The sequence below is a fragment of the Bactrocera neohumeralis genome, chromosome 2 (genome assembly GCF_024586455.1).
Source record: "Bactrocera neohumeralis isolate Rockhampton chromosome 2, APGP_CSIRO_Bneo_wtdbg2-racon-allhic-juicebox.fasta_v2, whole genome shotgun sequence".
NCBI lineage: Eukaryota > Metazoa > Arthropoda > Insecta > Diptera > Tephritidae > Bactrocera > Bactrocera neohumeralis.
This window is the reverse complement of record NC_065919.1, coordinates 53,239,547-53,266,449: the sequence shown is the minus strand read 5'-3', so window position 1 is coordinate 53,266,449 and position 26,903 is coordinate 53,239,547. Positions and strand designations below refer to the sequence as shown.

Here is a 26,903-nt window from a genome sequence, read left to right as displayed (position 1 = left end):
CACAATATAAATACTTTTATAAAAGCAAATAAATATAAATACAAAGGCATACGACGCATACTTAAACCAAATGTTTGTATTTCAGCGACACTTCGTGATCGGGTAAAAGACCACATGGCCGGGCGCGGTCCTGATTGCGTACGCGTACCCAAATATTACCAACTGAAAATTAAATTCAAAAATTCCGTTAAACTTTATATTACGTGAAGAGTTAAAAACTTATGGGAAATGTACGCACTCCACTTAGAGCCCTTCAACACCGGGCAGGCCGCATGACGAGTGCGATAATCGGGCTCCTCGGAACGATGTAAATTGTACCAGAGCAGCACGCTTCCATGCTGTGGCTTAACAACCAAGCGAAGATAGGGAAAAGCGGTGCCGCCACCTTCCTCAACATCCGAGAGCTGAATGAAGAATTAACGTAGAAGATGCGGTTTATATAAATTACAAAGCTACACTAGACATTTTTTTAATTTCCTTACACGAACTTACATAAAATATACCAGTGGCGATACGATTTCCGTCGGACAAATTATAAGTACAATTATCCTAAAGAAACAAGTTATCAAAAAAATCGTATATAGTAAACAAAATCGCAAATACTTTTAACAATATATTTGGTTTACACATACTGTAAAAAAGTCGAAATGCGGTTCGTAGTGCCCGCCGATACCATAGTTGGCCACCTGCAAGTGCTCGGCATAGTCCATATTCAAACCCGACAGATCGCCCATGTGTCGCAACATTATCTGCATTTGCTCGCTCTCTTCATAATGAAACCAGGCGCTCTTGCTGATCCGATAATTGGCCGACGACGCAGCGCTACCATCCAGATTTCGCACTTGCGACCGAGACATACGAGTTTTGGCCAACTGCTTTACGGCATCCGTGTTGTTGGTGGTGAGTACATCATGTATTTGCACTACCCTCGGATTCAAGTAGAGCTCCTCCACTTTGTATGGTTGTAACAGACGATAAGGCGCCTTGTTGCTATCATAGCGACAACGCAGGGGACGCTGATCAGCCGCAGTGAGCTGCAATTCACCACGACACACCTGCTCGTAGCGCTTGAAATCATTACTGAGCTAAGTTATGTGTGACACAGAAGCTTTAGAATCAATTGATAGAGTAGTTTATTTCCAACTCACATGGTAGTCACCCGCTTGTGGTATCATTTCATGCATTAAGCCGGCCTTAATACCGTCGCTGACCATGCGCTCCAAGTAGTACTTGGTATCGCTCATTTGCTCGCGTGTGGCATCAAGCGACAAAATATAATTTGTTAATTCCAAAGCAGTCTCAAAGTCACCTATTGAAGAATGTATGTAAAGTTATCCAGTTTGTATACATAACTTTTTATATTTCTGAAGCATTCTCACACTAGCTCACCCATTTCGCGATGATAGGCTACAACTGTTTCCATGAAATCCAACGTCACCGCATCTTTGGTGGAGTCCTGACTCTTAAGCATTTGCATGGACTGTTTAAGCCAAGGCACGGTGTGATTGAAATCTTGTATTTCATATAGATGATGACCGAGTAGAAAGCAATCTTGCCAAGACATTGACGGACTATAGGAAGTATTGAGATTTTTTGTAAAAACAGAGGATTTTCATTACGACTTAGAGTGACTTGCTCACCCATATTTAATGCCGTTCAAAATACCGCTCGCCAGTTCGGCAACCTCCAGCTTGTAAGTGTCCTGTAGCCGAACTAAAGCAACGGCTGAACCAATAACATCCTCTTTGGTGGGGAAGTCGAATGCCTGTCTATTTGTTTCCATGCTACTTAGGAAGTCTAGGTAGGAGATGGCGGTACTATTCACCTGGTAATATTTGGGAATTAAATACGTACCCTCACGACTGGTATCGGCACGAATGACATCTTCAAATGTATGCCAGTCACTCTGCAGACGCTTAATAAGACGATATGCATTAACAGGGTTACTAAGGTAGCCATCGACATCGTCGGCGGCGGCTTGGTGATCCGAACGAATTGCATCCACCTCACTGCAGAATCAATAATTATACAAAAACCAAAACAATGATAAATAGAAAAAAAATATTGTACTTACATTACCACATACATACATATATATACACATATAAGAACAATCGGGTTATATATTTGAACAATTAATTTTATACCTGATTAACCGCATGGATTCTACGTATAATAAAACACAAAACATCTTTTGTATCTTATCAGCAATCTTCAAAACAGCTTCAGTTTTTTGAGCTTCGGCGATTTTGAAATTTTTTGTGCAGTTTTTGTAATTGCTTTCTATTGTTAATTAGACAGTATTGGAAAGAGATTTGGATAGCGTCGATCTATTTGTTTCAATTAACCACTTGCAAAGACATGTTATTCTTTTTTTTTTTTTTTTTGCCTATCTTTGTCTTACCAGTTTACTAATTCTGCATGCATGCACGCCATTTCTTCAGGCACCATAAATTAGTTACTTAGTATTTGATTTTAATTAATTGTTATCCAGTATTATGTGCGTTACTGCAGCCATACAAGAGCTGAATCCAAAATCCGTTTACTCGAGACAATTTTCGAAATCGTTTCTACTTTTTATTAATTATTTAATAATTCTATAATTCTGGTTTAATGACAACGTAATTTTTTGTGAACTTATGACAGTGTTTTTGGGTAAGACATGAAACGGTAACTTGGTGGCTAATTGTTATCTTGCTGACTTTTATATTTAAGACCGGCCAAGTATATGCAAATTAAGAACCGAAACAGCTGTTAAAGGTAGCTAAGATGAAATTAAAAAATTTAAGCCATACCAACTCAGAAATGAAGAGGGTATTTCTTAAACTAAAAATATATGTAAATAATTTCAATAAGTACGTGAGAGTTTTAGGAACATTGTAATAATCGAAGGGTATATAAATAAAAACACAAATGTATCACAGCGTTCTGCATTTTCGACAAAAATAAATATATAGCGGGTGATCTAAGTAGAAGTGCTTTTTTCAATTTTTCAATTTTTTGAAAAATTAACCAAAAGTCATGTCAAACTGTCATGTAATTTTTGTTTAATATTGTTTCGCATTTCATCATGAAAAGATTTACGGCTGAACAACGTTTACAAATCGTTCAACTTTATTACGAAAATTCACGTTCTGTAAATAATGTGTTTCGCGCGCATCGCCCAACTTATGGTCAGTTATTCGGTATATAGAGCGTACTACAATTTCCAACACCATCTCCCATCTTGAGACAACTCATTATTGGATAATATTCGACCGAATAGACCACGTCCACTACAATTTCCAACACCATCTCCCATCTTGAGGCCCAGCACTCATTATTGGATAATAGACCACGTCCTGTACGCAGTGAAGAAAATATAACTCGGACTGACATATTGAACGACTTGGCACATTTTACGTCGAGATCTTAAATTGAAAGCGTACAAAATACAACTTGTGCAAGAACTGAAGCCGCTCGACCTTCCCAAGCGACATCGCTTCGCTCTATAGGGTCTTGTAAAGTTCCAAGAAGATCCGACGTTTTTGTGCCAAATTTTGTTCAGCGACAAGGCCCATTTCTGCCTTAATGGATATATGAACAATCAAACTTGCCACATTTGGGACAAAAAGCAACCTGAAGACATTCAACAGCTGCCATTTCATTCAGTAAAATTCAACGGTTTGGTTTGTGGACCGGTGGAATCATCGATCCATATTTTTTCAAAACTGAAATTGAAGCTCGTGATCTCGGCGGCATTAGGTTTCAATATGACGGTGTCTCTTGCTACACATCGCATCAATCAATGGATTTACTGAGAGAACACTTTGGTGAGAAAATAATTTTACGTTTTGTGTCGATCGATTGGCCAACAAGATCGTTAGACTTTTTCAGGCTTTGGAGCAAAACATCCTCCGTGTCATACGCCCCGAAAACGTAATAAACATTGCCCATTAAATTTGAACTTTCTATGTTTTTTCTTTAAAAAGGTAAGGAACGTCGAAGTTTATCATCCTATATTAAGGTAAAATAAATATTTTTTAACATTAATTGTACCTTTTCAACGCCATAGAGCTTAACCCATTCCCTTACACAACGAAAGAGAGATGAATTGTTTTTACTAGACCATTTACATTAGGGTGGGTCAAAAACTCGATTTTATTTGGCTTGGTGCTATGAAAAATTTGTTGATTGGCACCTCTAAGAATTTTTAAACCAAACTAACATCGTAATAAACCGAATCAATCAACCTTTACTAAGTACTAGTGCTGGGACTGTTCATGAATGAATTACATCTGCAGCTGTTACTAAGATACGAATCTGTGAATTTATAAGGAGAATCATCTAGAAGTCGAAATCCATCCGATTGTAACGGTTTTCAATTTGTCAATTTGCTGAAAAGTTAGGGTTGAGTTCTAACACTAGAATACCTCAAAAATTTCGCAATAGATAGAAAAGTTGAGGGAAGATATTAAAATAAGATACATGGAGTCTAGACCAAAGTCGAGATCTTCTTCATTAACCTTTTACAGTAATCCACCATACAGATATAGATATAAAGCACAAAACTCAAATATAAAATGTATTAACTTGGGCAAAATATAGTAAGAGTTTTTGGTTTAATTTTAGGTTTACGTGGTTTAAATTTTACGCGAAAACCCATTCGTGGAAATATTTTTTTTTAGGTTGGTATGCCTGTCAGTGACATCTGTGCCAAATGTCACATCAAAATAGTCATTAGTGTTTAGTATATGCTTGTTTCTGAAGTACATAAAGTGCATTCTACGATTTTTACGACGAGTAAAATTATTCAACAAAGAACTTCCATTAAATTTTGCGTATAGTAGAATTAAATTTCTGTTGCTGAAACGTTCTGAATGTTAGTAAAGGCCTTCGGCGATAATGGTTTGTTGGGAGCTAGGGTTTCAAATTATTCAAAGAGCGTCAAGAACGCGTTGACGACGAGCCACGAGGAGCGCCATTAACATCAACTTATGATCAACACGCCAATAAAATAAGGGAATTGATTCTTGAGAATCGAGGATTAATAGTAAGAGATCTTACTTGCATCATTGATATATCGGAAGAATCAGTGAGAACCATTTTGAAAGATAATTTGGGTCTAAGAAATGTGGAACCATAATTGGTTCCAATGTCACTAAATTTTTCAAAAAAAATAGCAACATACTGGGATGACCCGGAAACAGACGACTAATCGACCGAATATCGTGCCGAAGCCGAAAAAAACATCGTCACAGCATGTCAAAAATCAGGGTTACGTTGACAGTTTTATTCGATTATCAAAGTGTGGTGCACCCCGGATTCCTTACAACCGGCCAAAGTGTCAACAAGGAATATTATTTGAGTATTAGTCTCGTTTGCGCAAAGCTATTCGTAAAAAGAGGTCGGAATTAGTGGCCGACAACTCCTGGTTTTTGCAGCACGATAATGCACCGTCGCAAACGACCGCTCCGAGGAACACAGATTAACACTCACCGATCCAAACGGGGTTAGATCGCCGAAAAAACAGCCTTTGGTCGGATAAAATCCGAGTCAATTCCGGTACGTAGAACTGGCTGTCGAGGGAATTGCAACCCAGCACCACCCATCGCAGACGAAGAGCTCGAGTTGCCGCGAGAAACGCGAGTGACCCTAGCGCAGCTTCGTTCTGGATATTGTAGCAGGTTAAACTCCTACTTATCCAGAATTGACCCAGACATACCCAATGTATGTCCTGCATGCAACGAGTCTCCGCATGACACTGACCACGTCTTTGCATGCCCTACCAACCCCACTCATCTAACACCCTTTGCCCTCAGCACGTCTCCTGGGCCTCCCGTTAGATGACGTCGATGACAACACAGATAACTCTTACCATCCTAACGGGGACTGATAACCGTTAAAACAACAACAACCGCTCCGAGGAAAGAGTTTTGAATCAACTGAAGACATTAAATGTGAATCGCAAGGCCCATTGAAGGCTATTCCGGAAATTTATTTAAACAACTGTTTCGAGGGTCGGAAAAAAGTTGGCTCAAGTGTATTGGGACCAAATGGGATTATATTGAGTAAAAAAAATTGTATGCGCTTTTTTCAAATTCATAATTACGATATAAAATACAAAGATTATTTATCTAGAAACAAACCTGTTGGTGTAGCTATGATTAATATAAATGAAATGTTCATCAAACCAAAAAACAAAAAATGAAATATAAACGCCGCCACAATAAAGATATAAACAATTTATGAATACATAAACATTATTGTTTCAACTCTATTACTTTTATACTTTAAATTATTACTCTTCGGTCTATCTTATATTTACTTTCTGCCACAAAGTTAAGAATCTGCAATTTTTGCAATTTGCTTTTTAAAAAATATCGTCAGATTTTAGCGACTTGAACAAGGGTCATAAAGAAAAAGGAATTTTATTTTATCTTTACGTGAGAACAACAAATATACCTCCTAATAAAATTAATGTTATATGAAACATTTAAAAAAATTAAAGAATTCTGTGCTACTACAAATAGAGTCGAGAGAGAGAGAGAGATTTTACTAAACAATATTTTAGTAGAAAATGGTGTTGAGTGCTGGGTATAGACCATGTCACATAATTGTAATCGATAGAGCCACATAAATTGTAGGCCTCCGTCAAACATAAGCCTCTTATATTTTCTGAAGAAAAAAAAATAAATATATTAGCGGATAATGGAATAGCAGTCTGTGGTCTATTTGCCTTTCAAAAAAGTTGTGAATTAACGCTTTAAATTCTCACATTTGAGGCTTAGTAAAACACACGGCCGTTTATAGGCCTTAAATGGCGCTGACGTTACCGCCAAATGCATAAAATATTCATAAATATAAAAGAGTGGGAGCATTAGCATAAGTACATAATTTATTCAAAACCGTATCAAGGAGTACATATCAGATAAATCCGCAGCTGGCACCATAACTTCAAGAGCTGGAAATTTATGTTTGCAATTACTTATTTTTTACTGTCATAAAAATTTTATTTTGTGTTAATAATTTGTTCAAAATATGAATATGAAACCGCGGAAATAAAAATAAACAAAAATTCAATTATAAAGCAGAAAGTCGAAGACACTTACAGTTTTATTCCCAACATTCCCATTAACAAGACTTTTTTATTATCAATTCTCTTCAACAAATTAATTTCTTAGAATTCCAGTCAGTATTGTTATGAAGAGCTGCGTTGCTCACACAAAACCCATAAATTTTGAAAAAAAAATGTTAACCACCGAAGCGTGATTTGTTTATCGCATTCTAAAACAATTTTTAGCAACAGTAAAGTTAAAGAGAAATAATGCTGAATTGTTGTTTTTTAATAACTGTACACACAATCAAGCAGTTAATAAAGGTTTTGCAAAAAAAGGTTAATCTTAATAAATTACAAGCTACAAAAATCACATATTTCGACAATTAATTGTGAAGCGTTTTTTATTTTCTATATTTTGGCAGCTGTTTTGAGATTTTTTGCTCAATGAATTCTAGTCTTTCATCCACAGAATGAATTTTCGCAATCAGAAGTTTGTTCAAGCAAACAGTTCCAACAAATAAGAAACAAAATTACTGTCAATTGGAAGTATTCTAATTTGCAGTTTCTGAAATCCAACATTTATGATTCGGAAAAATCATATTTAGAAGATTTTTGCGGATGAAGCCAGGTGTAGAAGTTCATGCAAGTGAGGAAAGTTCTCTGAGCGCCATTAAGTTTGGAGCGGCCAGAAACGATTATTTTACATATGGCTCAAGCAGTTAACGACTTCCGGTCCTAGACCTAGTATCCTCTGTGTAGCCAAAAAAATCCGTTTGAAGGCGAGCAAAAGTGAGAAGGCGATGCATCCCTCCCCGGGGTTATTCGTTGTGTTTGGGACCCGCCACGTAAAAAGCACTACCAATGAAAAGAAGAAAACAGCCTCGTTTGGTGCATCATGAATATATTCCGGAAGGACAGACGGTCAATAAAAAGTTTTATTTGGCCGTATTGAGGTTCTTGCGTGAGAATATCCGTCGAAAACGGCCGAAATTGGGGAAGAACAGTTCATGAATTTTACGCAATCATAATGCACCATCGCATCGAACCACGATTGTGACCGAATTTAAAGCCAAAAACCCAATGGATACCATCGATCAACCACCATATTCACCAGAGTTGGCTCCGAGTGATTTTTTCATGTTCCCTAAAATGAAATTACCGCATCCATTTCCAGTCGATCGAAGAGAAAATTCGCTGAAGGAGCTGTTTTGGCCATCCCAAAAATCGTTGACTTAGGTGTATTACATCTGGTGGGGTTTACTTTGAAGGCGACAAAATAAATATTGAATATATGAAAATTAAATACTTTGCGTTTTATTTACAATTTCCGAGTCATATTGTATGTTAAATCAAAGGCTTACAACAATCAACCACCAAAGCTCTGTAGCCGAAATTCAAACCGAATTGCTGCACCGATCATCGAAAATTGGCGTAAATGGATGTACATATATATGGAACGGAGCGTGAGGGCCATTTAGATGTACATATGTATTTAGTATTTTATATTTAGAATTTTAGACAAAAGATAGATGGCTTTTCAACTTCTCCGTTCTACACATAAATCATTCGAAATCTTTCAAATAATATAACTCATTTGATACTTGGAGTTAATCAAATAATTTTTTTGAATATTGTTGAAACTTTTGTACTTTCGCTACTTTGAAAACAAAAAACAATCGTTTCATTTAGGAACACATGTCAGAAAAGTCATGCTGCCAATAAATAAACACAATAAAGAAGTTGAATAAATTTAAGTTTTTTATACTCTCGCAACAAAGTTGCTAAGGAGAGTATTATAGTTTTGTTCACATAACGGTTGTTTGTAAGTCGCAAAACTGAAAAAGAGTCAGATATAGGGTTTATATATACCAAAGTAATCAGGGTGACGAGTAGAGTTGAAATCCGTATGTCTGTCTGTCCGTCCGTCCGTGCAGGCTGTAACTTGAGTAAAAATTGAGATATCATGATGAAACTTGGTACACGTATTTCTTGGCTCCATACGAAGGTTAAGTTCGAAGATGGGCAAAATCGGCCCACTGCCACGCCCACAAAATGGCGAAAACCGAAAACCTATAAAGTGTCATAACTAAGCCATAAAAAATGTGGCACAAAGGATCGCATTAGGGAGGGGCATATTTGGACGTAATTTTTTTTGGAAAAGTGGGCGTGGCCCCGCCCCCTACTAAGTTCTTTGAACATATCTCGGAAACTACTATAGATATGTCAACCAAACTCTATATAGTCGTTTTCTTCAGGTATTTCCATATACAGTTCAAAAATGGAAGAAATCGGATAATAACCACGCCCACCTCCCATACAAAGATTATGTTGAAAATCACTAAAAGTGCGTTAACTGACTAACAAAAAACGTCAGAAACACTAAATTTTACGGAAGAAATGGCAGAAGGAAGCTGCACCCAGGCTTTTTTTAAAAATTGAATATGGACCAAAAACCATATCTCAGGAACTACATTACCGATTTCAATGAAATTCGGTATATAATATTTTCTTAACAACCTGATGACATGTACGAAATATGGGTGAAATCGGTTCACAACCACGCCTTCTTCCAATATAACGCTATTTTGAATTCCATCTGATGCCTTCTCTGTATAATATATATGTACATTAGGAACCAATGATGATAGCGGAATAAAACTTTACACAAATACGGTATTTGAAAAATATATAAATGACGGATAATGAAATCTCGATTATCACTTTATCATGCGAGAGTATAAAATGGTACGGTGACACCCGAACTTAGCCCTTCCTTACTTGTTTTTATTTTCAGTTGTGTGAAGATGTTAATTTATAACTGCATTGTGGGAGAGCAAGTGAATAAAATGGTTAGCTACATAGTTGTATATTTACCAAAAAATTTATTGGTATTAAAAATGTAATTACGTTTGCCTTAAACCGCAATAATGGCAGCAGGTTGTTCATAAAAAGTGATTTGTAAAGCAACTGTTTGACTAATTAGGCATACGTATGTATATGACTTATGTATATTTGCTGCTAAACTAAAGATTGATGCATTTAAAAATCGTTTGCTATTTGTTTTTTGATTTATTATTATTTTAATTGTTTATTTTAGTTTGTTTTTTGCTTTTTATATACAGTACTTGTTGATTCGATTAACAGAAAAACAGAGGTTATGATATATGTACTTGGCAAAATGGTATATAAATTGTATGATTAAAGGTTTCTATTCACTTCAGAATATCAAAAAATTTGCATATCGTCACTTGAAATGCAAAATAACGTAACAACATTTTCGGAAATTTACAGTGGCATGAATGAAACACGAAATAAAATGGAACATGAGTGAAAAAAATGTTTAATATTGGTTAAAATTGGTTTATATCTGATCGCAGAACCTGAAAATGTTGGACATATGTAATATTATGTATGTAATTTAAAGTAGTGAATCGTAATCAATAAGACACTCAATTTCGAATTTTTTGATGATACGTTATTTTGCATTTCAGGTGACGATATAGTACATATATCGAATTTACATACATTCGAGAATATTCTACGAAAATTTGAAGTAGATGCGATAAACAGTTTCCGAGATATGAGCGTATTTACACTTCATGTAATCGGCTCTCAAAATTTTTAAGCGTTTTTATCAAAGCGCTGTTTTCAGTGTCGGTGTGGAAAATTTCTTCGAAACAGCTGTAACGATCGACTGAAAATTTTCACACGACGCTCTTAGATATATTCGTCAGATAACGCTAATAATTTCTGTTCAATTAAATTAATAATTTATGAGTTTTTTCAAAAACGATGCATTTTTTGTAAAGCTTTTTGGATCCTTCAGATCGGGTGCGGTGTCAAGTGAATTCAAATTTTTCAAAATTAGTCACCGATTACTAGAGTACATTAAATTCTCAAAATGCACATTTTTTACTTATTTATTAAATGCAATGTTTCTTCGAAAAAATCACAAAAACGCGTTTTTCTGACTTGCAAATTGATATAACACCCTTTGCCATACTTCAAGAACACGATTATGAGGTTGCTATTTATGATTATTTTACTTAATCTCTCAAGACTAACTCTGAATAATATTAACCAAAAAGAATCAAATGATATTTCCATCTCATTCAAACAGAATAAAAGTACATAATTGATTTATAGTATGTCTAATTAAGTTGTTTCTTCAGTTCATTAAGATAATAAAAAGGCTTTACACCTATCTAGATATCTACATATGTATGCCGCCTACGGTTATTTTAACACCATAATCAATTCTAAGCAAATGCCTATAGATGACATCCGCCTACGCCTATTTCATTATTAATTTTTCATTAGTGTACAAACATATTTACACTTTACGGTTGGACGAATTTATAAAAAAAATTATCACTATATTTGAACATGATGGCGTTCAACGGTCAGCGCGTCGTGCGAGGGCGTTGGAAGCGATCTGCACAATATTTACCACACACATCATGGTCCGATAGTGTTAAGTCTGTTGCAAAGGTCGCTAATATGTGGCTTAAGCATCAAAATATTAGCAATTTGTTCTTATTCAGTGAATATATTCGTCGGAAGAACAATAAAACGGCAGGGCCGATGGATTGCCGACCCAGCTATTCAACTATGGCGGCGAAGAACTGAAAAGGGGCATACATCAGTTTCTTTGTATGGTAGAATATAGTCGGACGAAAAAATGTACAATGATTGGAATTTAATTATGCTCTACCCAAACAACAAAAAGGGATATCCCGCAATCTGCGCCAACTACCGTGGGATAAGCGTTCTCAACATCGCCTATATGGTTCTATAGAGCGTACTGTGTGAAAGACTGAACTCCACTGTCAACAAACTGATTGGACCTTATCAACGTGGCTTTAGACCTGGAAAATATATAATCAGCATGCGCCAAATTTTGGAAAAGGCCCGTGAAAGCAAGATTAATACACACCACCTATTCTTCGTTTGCTCTGCTTTCTCCAGGCTGGATACGTAAGCGAAGCGTATGGGCCTGGTTGTGAACGAGGACAAGTCGAAATATGTCCTGTCATCAAACAAACAGTCATCACATTCGCGTCTGGCCTCCCACGTCACTGTTGACAGTCATAATAGTCGAAGTCGTATTTAATTTCGCCTGGCTTGGAACATTCTATAAAAATATATGCTAAAAACGCCAGTTTTTTTTGAAAAAATCTTTATTGCGTTATTAAAAGCTCAGACATTTGTCTTCCAACTCTCACTATGGCACAAACTGAGTATACAATCTGACTTAATACGAAAAGTATCTCATCAAAGTACTCATTAATTTACACTTTACTTTGTTGGGGATCACATAAAAATCATTTTTGATGTCACTGTGTTTCTTGTGTAATCAATTTTCATGTTCATTGCCATTTTTTATTGCATACAACGAAAGGCTATTTGACTTGCCATGTTGTATACATACATACATATACATATAGTACATCCGTATAAAAAGTAATAATTTATGCGTTTTTGTTAGGTGTCGGACGCGGCACGTTGGTTCATACTTGTGACCTTGAGGTTGTAACCACAATCATAAGCGTTAAGAGAAAAAGATTTGGAGCTTAAGTAACTTGAAGATTTCTATCTTTTTACGGCAATTAAGGGCATTTGCTTGTGTGTATTTATACGTACATGAATTGAATGAGTTTTTGTTTTTTATTTCTTCACCAAAACAAAAACACATTTTCATTAAATCGAGTTTCGTTATACCGTTAGTGAATTTAAGTTGGTAATAATAATTGAAGAATGCATATTTGGTAATTGTAGTTGAATTGAATTATCAGTGTTAAACTATATTTTGAGAAATGATTAGTTTTAGCTATGATTTCTATTTTTTTCTTTTATTTTATATTTTAAAATATTTTCAAAATATTTATAATTTAAAAATATAGCTATTTTGAAAAATATTAATTACGCTGGTTGAAATTTATTTCATGAATGAAAACTAAAACCGTTTTTAGTTCAAGCTTATTCCAAAGACAAATGCCGATTTCATCTCATTCTCAACTTTACTTTGAACTTCTAACGAATCGCTTCGAAAACACAACCGCTAGCATATTATCTACAACAATAAATAACAGAATATACATATAGTATGTGATGGATTTGACTTCAGTTAATGATTGTTTGGCTGTCAGCACCTAAACGAACAAGTCTTAGCATTTATAATGCAATTCTTCATGCCAATATCTTCATTCAATATATTCTCTAATGATTTATTGTGCTAAACATTCGGCAAACATTTAACACCTTTTAGACATAAAATCCATTTAATTTTATTTTTGCACAAAATAATCCAATTATCCCATCACACTCATTCATTATAACTTGTGTTGACACTACTAATTTTAGTAGAAACCAATTTTTTGCAGCGTCTTTAGAAGAATTAAATATATCAAGCTTGAGAAAAGACTTTTGAGAAGTTCTACTCCCACGCTTTCGTTTCGTATCTCGTTGAGAGCTAGATTTTGTAATTTATAATTTTATAAATTATATTAATTAATTTTATAATTATATAATTTTAAAAATTTATATAGGTCTTGAGGGACGCAAAGACCTAGTGGGCTAAGTACATACACTAAAAAGTGATCCATTTCGAGGTTTCCTACTTTTTTAAAGAAAAAACACAAAAACTTCAAATTCAAAGGGAATGTTTATTATAACTCGAAAGAACATTCTTTGGCATATACTTTTTTGAAGATTATCTCTTTCAAATGCTGGCTGCGGCTACGTCTCAGATGGTCCATCAGTTGAGTCCAATTTTCGAAGACTCGTTCAAGCATTTCGACTGGTAACTGGCGAATGACACGCGTGATGTTTTACTCCAAGGCTTGAATCGAAGTGGGTTTGTTCACATATACTTTAGATCCCTACAGGAAAAGTCTAACGATGTGATATCACACGATCTTGGTGGCCAATCGACCGGCTCAAAAGGTGAAATTATCTGTTCACCAAAATGTACTCTCAATAAATCCATTGATTGTGAGGTGCGGGAAGTGGCGCCGTCTTATTGAGAACAGTCGGTTATCATGGCGCGATAACGGTCGCCATTGATGGTTACTTTCTCACCGACATCATTTTTGAGGAAATATTTATCGATGATTCCACCGGCCCATAAAGCACAGCAAACCGTTGTTATTTCTGAATAAAATGGCAGCTCTTGGAACTCTTCCAGTTGCTCTTCGTTCCAAATGCGGCAATTTTGCATGTTTATATGTCCTTTGAGCCAGAAATGGACCTCATCGCTGAACAAAATTTAGCTAGAAAACGTCGAATCTTCTTGGAACGTTTCAAGAACCCATAGAGCGAAGCGATGTCGCTTGGGAAGACCTTCTGTTCTTGCACAAGTGTATTTTGCACGCTTTCAATATAATAGCTTGATGTAAAGTACGCCAAGTTGTTTCATACGAACTTCTGTGAACTCCAAGATCTTCGTGTACACTCTCAGCCACGGCTGCTATATATTTTTTACTACGTGCTGGACGCGGTTTATTCGGTCGAATATTATCCAATAATGAATGCATTTTTTCGCATCAACACATCTCCTTAATATATTTTAGTACCGATTGAATATAGTAATATCGAACGGCCATATACAACCTTAACTAACAAAAGCGCATCAATTTCCCGACAGATCTCACATTGATCCAATGCTGTTCGGACAGCATCGACTCATGATACCCTTAACAGCGTATATTAAGTTTGTCCCGAAGTTCGTAACACCCGTAAGGAAAGGTCGGACACCTTAAAGGTATCTATGTGTATAAATGATCAATGTGACAAACTGTTTCGGTTTTGCATTGTTTATCTGTTCATCCGTCTGTCTATACTACATATTTTCTCTTTCAGAACCTCCTCGGAACCGCCGATATCGGATCGCTTTAGGATATCACTTCGACACAAACAATCCCTGAAAAAATTGTGCAGAACGGACCAATATAACAACTTACAACTGCAAACCTACACTGACCGTTCAACATCAAGATAAAGTTCTTTTTGTACTCTTTTATGCTATAACAAATGTCCCTGTGATGGGTATTTTATTATCACTGCAGCCAAACTTAACGTTTTTTCTTGTTTTTTCCGCATTAAACACGATCTATACACAATATTATAACAAAAAGATTTCATCTCAATATTCTTCCACTTTCTTCATGATTACCTTTGCAACGAATCAATGTGTTTCTGCACAGAATCTATATAGTTCTGTAACTCATCCAACACCACATACTCCACCATTAGCAGCTTTTCCAAACCCGCCACAGACGAGAAATATTCATCACTATTGCCAGTTGCATTATTACAAAAGCAACAAATCACCATAAATGCGCATAAAAATAACGGAAATTGATATTTCATCTCCTTGGACTTTTTTAAATATATTTATTTAAAAAGAAAAATGCATTCACTGCCAAACACTTTCACTTTTCAATGCAGCCAGTTACATAAGCGCATACGAACGACCTTTTAAGTATTCTATTCTAATCGCCTTAAAGCTCGCGCTCAGTTTTCAAATCTGCGATTTTTACAGCTTAACGTTCGGCATCAAACTGAACAGCAGAAATGGTCAGCGCCGTATAATACGAGTAATAATAATCGCCAACGCTTACACTGCGGCCGTCTTGATTTCTGGTTAAGTGCGCAAAGATAGCACCGCTAACACAGTCAACGCTTGGCTTTGGCCACCACCTGGCCGCGCTGATCGTGCTCGTCGCCGGTAGGTGAATGGTAAATAAAACTCATTTATTCACATTTAGTCATTTTTACTTCACATCAAACGCTCTGATGCTTCCGTGCGTTGCGCATCATTCTTCCACTGACAGACTGACGAACTCACTTTATTTCTGCGGCGGCGAGGCGATTGTAACGCACTCGTTGTGGGTTACGGTGTGGCACAGTTTGAGGCAGGTCAATATGCTTAATATGGTACCTGTACAAGTAGTATACGGTATATTTACACACTTGCACAGATGTGCCAATATAAAATTGCCTGAGTAATTGCACACATTTTGAAATTACCGTAGCTAAGTTAGTTGAGGCAGGCTTAATGGTTGAAGCTATACTTTTTACGATTTCAATCATACTTAAATAAATTACTTGTGCCAAATTGGTATGTAGTTTATGTCTTGTAATGAAAATATAAAACATAATTATAGCTACTTTCATTAATAATGATGTCTCTTTTAAATCGGTTTATGAATCTGTTACATATATTTTTCAAAGAATTGTAACCAAGATCCCCCCGTTAGTTTTTGTGCACAAAACTAAATATTATCAATATTAAATTTTGATAAATAGGGGATAAGATCAGGGTCTTACAGCTAGTTGGTTTTATTGGGAAATTATTTTATTGACAACATAGAGACAACAACAACTACAAAGGTTTCATTTTCAAAATTTTAGACTTTGTAAAGATTTTGGTACATAACTCACAACCTTGAAGCCTTGCATTCAATCCGTGAGACTAAGATCATAGGTGGCTGTATACTATATTCCTAAGAATCATCGAAATATTTTATTTCTAGGTTGGTAGGACTGTCAATGACATCTGTGCCAAATGTCACATCATAAGAATCATTAGTGTTTAGTATGTATACGCTTGTTTTTCTGAAGTACATAAAGTGCTTTCGGGGACTTTTACGATGAGTAAAATTGTTCAACAAAAAAGTTTCATTAAATTTTCTGTCAGTCTGTAGTCAGGAAGGACATAGATTTTGAAAAATAAATTAAAAATTATGTGCCGAAACGTTCAGAATGTTGAAAGAGCCTTCGTTGATAATTGCTTGTCGCGAGCAAGTAGGTTTGATAGGTACGAATTATTCAAAGAGGGTCGAGAACGCGTTGACGACGACACACGTCCAGGACGGCCATCAACAGCAACTGATGATCAACACTTCAAAAGGAATTGGTGCTTGAGAATCGACGCTTAACAGTCAGAGATCTTACTGGCATCGTTGGAATATCGGAAGGATCAGTGAAAGTCATTTTGAAAGATCATTTGCGCCTAAGAAAAGTGAAACTTCGATTGGTTCCAGAATCACTAAATTTTTTCGAAAGACGGCGTCGTGTCAACGCCTGTGAAACAATGCTTTCCTCTTACCACGCCATGCACCTTTTTATTACTGGCGGTGAGTATTGGTTCTATTCTACGACCAGGAAACAGACGATCAATCGGTCGAATATCGTGACAAACGTCTAAGCATATCAAAAATCAAGGTTATGTTGACAGTTTTCTTCGATTATGGAGTCGTGGTGCACTCTGAATCCCTTTTCACCGGCCAAACTGTCAACAAGGAATACTATTTGAGGACTATGCGTCATTTGCGCGAGGCTGTCCGTAAAAAGAGTCCGGAATTAAGCGCCGACAACTCTTACTTTTCGCACCACGGTAATGCACCGTCGCATACTCAATTCACTAAATTTTCAACCAATATAGCGCCGCAACGACCGTATTCGCCTGATTTAGCTCCGTGAGACTTCTGGCTATTCAGCGAACTCAAACGACTGCTCCGGGGAAATCGTTTTGACTCAATGGAAGACATTAAACGTGAACCACTTAAACAACTGTTTCAAGGATTGGAAAAAACGTTGGCACAAGTATTTTGTGACCCAGGGGCATTACTTTGAAGGGAGGACATAGATTTTGTAGAATAAATTAAAATTTTTAAAATTATGAACAAAGTCTTAATATTTTTGCTCATAGTTGTAAAACCCTCAATATTTTTTTTAAAAATACAGATATTTTGACTAAACTTGGCTACTAAATTCTTTGGTTAGTATTGGAAATGCATAAAATGCCACGCCTACAAAGTAGGCTTCAAATAAATTATACTTTTCGATTTATAATACTATTGAAATTTAGTTGTGATCCACAAAGTATTAAATTCTCCCATATACGATCATTGACAAGCCTGCAAGCCCAATAAATGTCCAATAGATTACTCTAAAATCAGCAAATTTTAAGGGAACACATTTTTTAAAAACATAATTGAGACCAATACATATCAGAGTTTGAAAAATATGTATGCAACAGTACAGAGACGACCAAAGAATAGAATTTCACCTGTAGAACTAGCTCCGAAGAAGCTGAAAGCTGTCCTATTTGCCAGAAAGCTAATTGCTACCGTTTTCTGGAATGCTTAAAGTGTGATCTACATTTACTATCCAAAGAAAGAAAGGCAGACCTCTATAATGCTGAATTAATGGAAAGATTCGTTGGTCAGTTACAGAAACCGTTTCCATTTGGCTAAGAAAACTGTTTTCCCATCATGACAACACGCCAACTCATGCGTCCGCCGTTACCACGACCGTATTGGTTAAATTACTATCACTGCATTCATCGAGCGATTTCTTTTTGTTTCCAAATTTGTAAAAGGCACTCAACGGACAGACATTTCTTCAATCGAAACAGAAAGCTGTCATATTTTCAGAGAATGGACAAAAACGAAGACAATCTAATATACCAAAATATTCAGAATAAAATCTCATTTTTATTGAATTCGAAGCAATTGTTTGCCTAAGTGTACTCAAAATTATATAAAATGGCCAATTAGCATAGAAATTAAAATTTTGCTATTTGCCTACTGTTATATCTTCTATGATCATAAATTTGTTTACGCATATCAAAATGGTGAATGTGCTGAAAAATATGCTAATCTTTCTGCTGCTTATTAGTCAGCATAAAAGCGAGACCTACTAACTTTCATTCTTAACTATGCAAAATTCTACTTTGAGCAATTGGAATTCAAAGCTCATTTTTCAGCAAATAAGTTCAATGCTCGCTTTAATGCTCACGCCAAAATAAATATGCACATATGTATATACAAACTTATATTTATATTTATGCATCTAATGTATATACGAGTATGCGCATAGTCATATTTGCCGGCAAAATAAATAACATTGGAGACCATAAAATTTGCATAGAGTGATAGAAAACATATGTACACACACATGTACATATGTATTTAGTTCCGTTTGATAAATTAATTTTGTCACTTTCATTTCAACAATATCAACACGTCAGCTACACAATGTACAAATTAAGCTTAAACGTGAACGTCATTAAAAACAGATAAACACAAACTCGTTCAATCACTAATCGCGCAGACACTTTAACCGGCTGCATTAAAAAATAAGTTATGTGCCAGTAAATAATAAGTATTAAGGCTGGCTATGTTTGCGGCAGTGACTAATTTTGCCTTTTGCTTAGGCCAAGTGGTTGCAGTAAGTGTTTCTGAGATGTTGGTTTGTGGGTTCAAATTACGTTTGAAGCCGTCCTTACAAATCATAGAAAGAGGTCTTTGCAAAAGTAACCGGCGATTGGTAAGTAATTTTGAAACTTTAAACCAGTGGCTGCATTTGTAATAGGAGAGCAACTTCTCAAAAAAGCTCTCAGAAGATGATTGATATGTTTATGATCTTCATAATGAATGCCGAAACTAAAGTGGAACCAAAATTTTTGCGAAAAAATAAGCAGAAATTAGAAGCAAGTCTAATTATTTATAAACATATCCGACATATCAATTTGAGTTTCGTTTCAAATTAGGTACCGTTACTTTTTATATGCTTAAAGTTGAAGATGAGTACTTCTTATCTCTTGACATTTTATATTTTCGTATCAAACACACATGCATACATATTTATATGTAAAAATTCGCTGAGTTTCTGGATGTTCTGTGCTATAACCAGTTTAATAAGTTTGCCAAAATATACTCGCTTTTATTAATTTTTTGGGAATATGTTTGTTTGTATTTTTACACAGCGGCCGCAAGCGTGTCATATGATCTTAATTCTCTTGTGTAAAATATTAGCCCGCTTGTTCTAGAGTCAATGACATAGATTTTGAAGCTGTGCTATTTCAAGGTAATTGCAAGTGCAATTGGTTATTAAGGGATATCTCTGTTAAAATTTTAGAGAGTGAACAGAATGGATATTAACTATTATTTCAATTTGATTTGATTAATTAAATAAATAAATTACAATTTATGTAACGGACTGTTACTCGTGTTGAAAACTGAATCCATTACCACAACCTCATAAGCAAAAAAATCGTATGTGAAACCTAGGTAACCAGTCAAATCAACGGTAAACTCAAATACCCATGACAACAAGGTATCTCCCTCTGTATTTAGTGGGATCAGAAAGATGTGCTTTATTATTTATTTATTTATTTATAAAACGTGAAACAATAATACAATTACTTTTCCACGAAAAAAGGAGCACTGGCTGCCAGGACCTTCGGGTCGCTGATGTAAATATAAAATGTATAGTTATTGCTTTATTATGAGCTTCTAAACAACTAATGGGTAACGCTACACACAACAATTCTTCAAACCGAAGTGAGTGTTTGCCGAAAACGCTTGGAATAATAATAATAATTTTCCATCAATTGACAACGAAATTCATTAGAACAGGTTATCAAAAATTTGGCTTGACTCCAAGACGTAGCAATTATTTTGGAATGGAATCTACAAATTGTCGGAGTGATGGAAAACAGTTATAGCTTCAGATGGACAATTCTTTGAATAATACTATTGCACATATTTTTATTAAATAAATTTTGAAATTTTGAAAAAAAACGCACGAATATAGTTATAGACCCAATATAAATTTAATTAATTGTTAATTATTATCATATCAGCATGCAATTTGCGGTTGATGCAGAACGTTCTGATATGGAAATTCATTTACATACCTGTAAAGTTTTAGCTAACATTGGTTCCTCATGTATGTATATATTTACAGAGAAGGCATTGGAATTCAAAATAGCGTTATATTGGAAGAAGGCGTGGTTGTGAACCGATTTCAGCCATATTTCGTACGTGTTGTGTTAAGAAAACTTATATACCATTTCATTGCCACGTCTAGCAATTATTTTGGAATGGAATCTACAAATTGTCTGGATTTCTTCCGTAAATTTTGATGGAAAACAGTTATGCCTTTTAGTGATTTTCATAACCTTTTAGATGGACAATTCATTTGAATAATACTATAGGTTTTCGGTTGCACATATTTTTATTAAATAAACTTTAGGGGGAAATTTTGCAAAAAAACTTCACGAATATAATTAATATACGTGACCCAATTTCACTTTTATATAAATCAATTTTTTTAATTAATTGTTAACTTAATCTTATGGAGCCAAAAAAACATGATATCTCATATCAGCATGCAGCTTTAAAACTCAACTCTTGATTACATATATAACCCTATATCTAAATGTTTTAGGACTTACAAACAACAACTTTGTTGCGAGAGTATAAATATGTATATAAATGTTCAAAATGTGACTTTTAAAAGGTAAATGTCCCATACATTCCAAACTGTTGATATACACAAAACAAAACAGTTTTGAAGCCAACAACAAAGAAAGCAGCGCTGCCGACAACTCGTTGCCCTGCCGAGACTTTCTTGTGAAATATTTGCAAACGAAAATTTTATGAATTTTTCAAAAAGACTTACCGCTTTTCTGTACCCGTTGTTGAGCATTCCAAGAAGCAGCTTTTATTCTAGGAAATATAATGTATTACAAACACTTCCATTCACTAAAACACTTGCACAAACTTATTCTATCAACGCAGACAACTCGCACATTTTATTTTGGGCCTTTTGGACGATTGTTTAATTAAAACGCTAGCTAACGCTACAAATTTTCACTAAAAGCCACACGCTGCAACAATATTTACCATGAAACACTTGATTTATATTGAATTTTATTGCAAAAATCACACTTTTGACTAAATTTTCACAAGCGCGTCGGAAATTTCTACACGACAAATTGAAATGGCGACGGAAACTGTAAATACATACATAGGTGTGCAAAGAGTTGCCAGAGTTACTTTCAATCACTTGACAGATTCTATAAATCAATTGAAAATAGTAAAATCGGATTAAAACATTAATATTATTACAATTAATTAACGAAATATAAAAATTATATAATTTTTAATGTATAAGCTTGAAATTTTTCTACGCGATATTTTATCAACAAGCATTGAAGACAAAGTAAAACAACGTTTATTTCGAATGTATCATTATAATCAAAATGTGAAAATAATTCTTGTTTTAATTTGCAATATCCACATATTAACTTGCTAAATTATTTATTTAAATAATTATGTAATGGGTTGTCAAAAAAGTCTTGCGGTATTGCAAGTAATATTCATAAGTGTTTGCCTTTTAAACGCTAGCTGCTATCAGCGCCATCTATCTTTTATATTTTTGCTCTTAGCACTTTTATATCAACTTTCAGAGATTGCTCATTCGAAGAGTATACAATTCGCAGATGATAATCTTTCAAAGGAATAATGCTTGAAAACTAAAATATAAGTCAATAGCTTTTAAATAAATTTAATTCCAATTTCATTAATCCGGTTGCAATAATTAACAGTTCCTCTAAACTATGGCAACTCTGCTTGTCACTCGTTGTCAAATTGCTTCACACAGTTTCCGCCGCCATTTCGAACGCCACCGTCGCAGTTTCCGATTCGTGTGTGAAAAATTAAAGAAAAATGTGAATTATGCAGATTTAATAACAAAAGTGGAGTGTGTTTCAGTTAAAAAGTGTTGTGTTAAATGTTTATAGTTGAAAATATGATTGCAATCAGTGTTTTCTACAACATTATATGAGTAAGAGCTCAACGCAATAAGTGAGGGCTTCGGTGCTCCATAGCACAAAGCTTGTATGAGTGTGGGTTTGTGTGAGTATGTGTGAAAGTGTTTTTATTACGCTTATACATCGCCTATCAATTCGAGTTAGCAATTTGAGGAAAATAATATTAAGGTAAAACAACATTTTTTAATTAATATTAAGAGAAATAATATAATGTAGATTTTACTATTAAATCTTTATAAATAAAAAATAAAGGACCGACGCACATATTGTTGACAGCGTCATCTAGATTTTTTTGTGCATTCAGCAAACTTCGACAATGAATATTTTATGTCAACGCTTGATTATAGCGCATACATTTCTCTAAATTAGCAATTTCCAGTTTTCTATTAAACTAGTCGCAAGTGTAATTGATTTTTCAGTTTCCGTTTCCGCCGCCATTCGTCCATATGTATGTCGTATACTAGCTGCGAACTTTTGCGAGAAAATTTAGTGAAAATTGTTAATATTGCATAGTGCTTAAACTATTAAGTATTTTAACATAAATATTACAGTACATAGTGTTGTTAGCTAAAATCATATTTGTGTCTGCGTTGTTTTCTAGTAAATAATTCGAACAAAAGCCTCAACAAGCTGTATATGTATGTGTTTCTGTCAGCGTTTGACTTACTTTGAACATGTAGTGATTAACGTTAGAAATATAATTTATAAATATATAGTTATAGTTAAGAGAAATAATATTAAATGTATCATGAGCATTTAGTTATTTTTAAAAATAAGATTGTTGTCAGCGCCATCTATATTTGCCATTTGTTTACTTCATCTTTGTTAAAATTTAAGAAATGTCAAGAAAAATATATTTTCCAGAAGTAGTGGCAACTCTATTTGTCACTCTTTGTCAAATTGCTTCACACAGTTTCCGCCGCCATTTGAATTGTCGTACAATAATTTCCGATTCTTGCGCTTAAATTAAGCAAAATGAAGTCAATTTGGCATTAAAATTAAAAAAAAAATAGTTTATTTTCTAAAATATTGCAGTGTTGAGTGTGTAAAAGTGAAAAGAAGCCGAATATTTACTTATGTAGTGCAATTTTTATGAAATAAAATAACAAAAGGCTCAATGCAATGCATCAATGCTTCACGCTGCAAAATGCTTGTGTATGTGAAACTAGAATTTGAATGTGAATGTAGCAGATGCAATTAAACAGAAGCGGCCCTAGCGGAACAGTTTCTACTCAAAAATTAAAAGGTTAGTACATACTTAAAATATATAAAATGTTTAAAAAATGTATTTTAATAAAACAAGAATTTTATAAGACATATGCTCTGTAGTTCCTATAAAATATCAATCGTCGAAAATACTAATTAGAAATATTTATGATAAAAATTATTATGACTGGGTTAGTTAATATATGCATATTTGGTAAAAAAAAAGATTTTACAGTTATGTGGCGGCCTTTTCATATTTTATATTAAAAGTAAAATGCACTTTATATAATATATTATTACTTGTATATACATTAATATATAGAAAACACGTTAACTTCAGCTGCACCGAAGTTTTGATACCCACTAATATTTAATAGTATATTATAAATCAGAAAACGTAACCAGCCAACGGTTTTGACATCAAAGACTAACGTTTTTTTTTCTGAAGACGCTGTTTAATATAAAAAACCTTCAAGCCGCACTTAGGTTATTAAGGGAAAAAGATATTTTATAAAAATCTTTATCTTGATTCTGATGGGCCAGTTTTTATGGCAGCTAAATTGTAGCTTTCTTCACAAAAATAAAACAGTTTTTCATACCAGAACTTGATTTTGAACGTTGAGTTTGTATAGAAGCTTTATCCGACATAACAGCAGCTTTGTGGAGAGAAAAAAACGTAGACAAAATTTCAAGTCGATACCTTAAAAATTGCGGAACTAGTTCGCAGATAAGCTCATCGTCGATAATCATTTATACGCACCAACCAAGGCAGTTCACATTTGGGAAATGTTCACGTTTTCGAATACCTAAAAATAAAATGTTAATATATATCTATTCCTCAACACCCGCGCCGTCTGGCAGTGAACGAGGGCAAGACGAAATATCTCCTGTCATCAAACAAACAGTCGTCGCACTCACGACTTGGCTCTCACGTCACTGTTGACGGTCATAACTTTGAAGTCGTAGATAATTTCGTCTATCTTGGAACCAGCGTAAACACCACCAACAATGTCAGCCTAGAAATCCAACGCAGGATAACTCTTGCCAACAGGTGCTACTTCGAACTGAGTAGGCAATTGAAAAGCAAAGTCTTCTCTCGACGAACAAAAACCAAACTCTATAAGTCACTCATAATTCCCGTCTTGCTATATGGTGCAGAGGCCTGGACGATGACAACAACTGATGAGTCAACGTTGCGAGTTTTCGAGAGAAAAGTTTTGCGAACGATTTATGGACCTTTGCGCGTTGGCCACGGCGAATATCGCATTCGATGGAACGATGAGGTGTATGAGATATACGACGACATTGACATAGTTCAGCGAATTAAAAGACACCGGCTACGCTGGCTAGGTCATGTTGTCCGAATGGGCGAAAACACTCCAGCTCTGAAAGTATTCGACGCAGTACCCGCCGGGGGAAGCAGAGGAAGAGGAAGACCTCCACTTCGTTGGAAGGAGCAAGTGGAGAAGGACCTGGCTTCGCTTGGAATATCCAATTGGCGCCACGTAGCGAAAAGAAGAAACGACTGGCGCGCTGTTGTTAACTCGGCTATAATCGCGTAAGCGGTGTCTACGCCAGTAAAAAAAGAAGAATAATATATCTATTTACACATTTAAATTCACATTTTATTACGGTTTCATATATGTACATATTAATTACTTAAAGTGATATGATAGAAAATATTTGAAAAAACTGTTATTTAAACAAATCAGTCCATTTTTTTTTGTACTTTATGTTTCTCTATTTTCGTTCCCTTCACACATGTTTGGTAGCGTACATTCACTCTAAAAAATTTAAAAGGAGAGAATTTGTATTCGCAAATCAGCATTTCTGCGCATAAAAACAAACCTCAGGATTTAAACTGTGAAAGTGATTGATTGTGTTGCTCATCAAGAAGCGTAGATCGGCTTCCCATTTTCCTTTTAAAGCCGCCAACGGCATAATATCTTCAGGATTATCATCGATTTCCGCACAATTTAAAATATTCTTCCAGCAATTAGCTAGGATTTTTTCACTGACACGACTCCAAGCACCTTCCAAAAGATTTATTAGAGTTTTTAATGTTAGCTTCTTCATTGACTGGAGTAAAACAGATTTCGTCGCTGCTGTTGAAGCTAGAAGGCTGTTTCTGTAGTGAAGCTTCATGATTTTTATTGCATTCTGATCCATCGGTTAAATGAATATGATGGCATAAACATTGTGAAAATTTTTCTGCTTTCTGAACAGCTTCATCTAGATGAGTAGGAGCGTTGTCGATTAAAAGAAGAGCTTTAAGGCGGAACTTGTATCTGCGGAACGAATGATTAATGAATTCTTCATCCACGCGGTTTTTTTTCGGTTGCCAGAAGTTTCCAGAATAAGCCAGACTCGTCAGAATTACTTTTACTCACTAAATCTTATATGAAACGCTTCATGCAAGTCCAAACTTGTGACTGACAGACACAAAAAAGGAACCGTAAATTATTATTAGAGAAATCCAATTCAGAATTATTTATTGTCGATGCATAATACTTTCAAACATTGAAACGTTTTTTGTTCACGTTTTCGAATAGTCAATACACAAAAAAACGCATTCCCCTTTCTGAGTGTTCACGTTTTCGAGCGTGCGCTGTGTATGTCCGGCTTTCTTTCCGGCTGTTATAAACTTCAAGCAAACTTAATATACCCTGTTCAGGGTATAAAATCGTTATCAGGAATTATGTTAACGCGCCACCTACCGGAGAATAGCTGACGACGAAAAATTTACGATACATACATTATATTGAACAGAGAGCGTATATAGATAATTTTTTACGTTCTCTAAAAGTACGTTCATGCAAAATATAAACCCAGAGAATGTTTTCTGATAAATCTTAGAAATTTCTAGGAATATAATTTATCATATATGAAACTTTAAAAATAATACTTAAATATTTTGCATTATTATTTTTTCTAACTAAGGCAAGAGTAAGCGCAGCAATTATTATTTAAACTTTTGCTCGGCATTTTAGTAATATATTATGCTCCCATTTATGCACCAAATTTAAACAA

At 34.9% G+C, this 26,903-nt stretch overlaps 1 protein-coding gene across 1 annotated transcript; it reads right to left on the bottom strand.

Moving 5' to 3' along the window:
• Positions 1–15,580, bottom strand: LOC126750835 (prolyl 4-hydroxylase subunit alpha-2). Its single transcript, XM_050460585.1, has 9 exons — positions 15,213–15,580; positions 1,855–2,009; positions 1,641–1,797; positions 1,390–1,571; positions 1,149–1,309; positions 633–1,085; positions 493–549; positions 239–404; positions 1–162 (listed from the first exon to the last, which is right to left on the bottom strand). Exons 1-9 carry the CDS (start codon positions 15,407–15,409, stop codon positions 62–64), a joined length of 1,629 nt encoding a protein of 542 aa, XP_050316542.1. The 5' UTR covers positions 15,410–15,580; the 3' UTR covers positions 1–61.
• Between the last annotated feature and the right edge of the window lie 11,323 nt (positions 15,581–26,903).

Bases quoted from the DNA above. Each gene is read 5' to 3' on its own strand.
- LOC126750835 (XM_050460585.1), bottom strand. From the start codon at position 15,409: ATGAAATATCAATTTCCGTTATTTTTATGCGCATTTATGGTGATTTGT. The intron at 1,798-1,854 runs GTACGTATTTAA...TCTCCTACCTAG, and splicing joins TGCCGATACCAGTCGTGAGG to ACTTCCTAAGTAGCATGGAA. The intron at 1,086-1,148 runs GTGAGTTGGAAA...CACATAACTTAG, and splicing joins CACAAGCGGGTGACTACCAT to CTCAGTAATGATTTCAAGCG.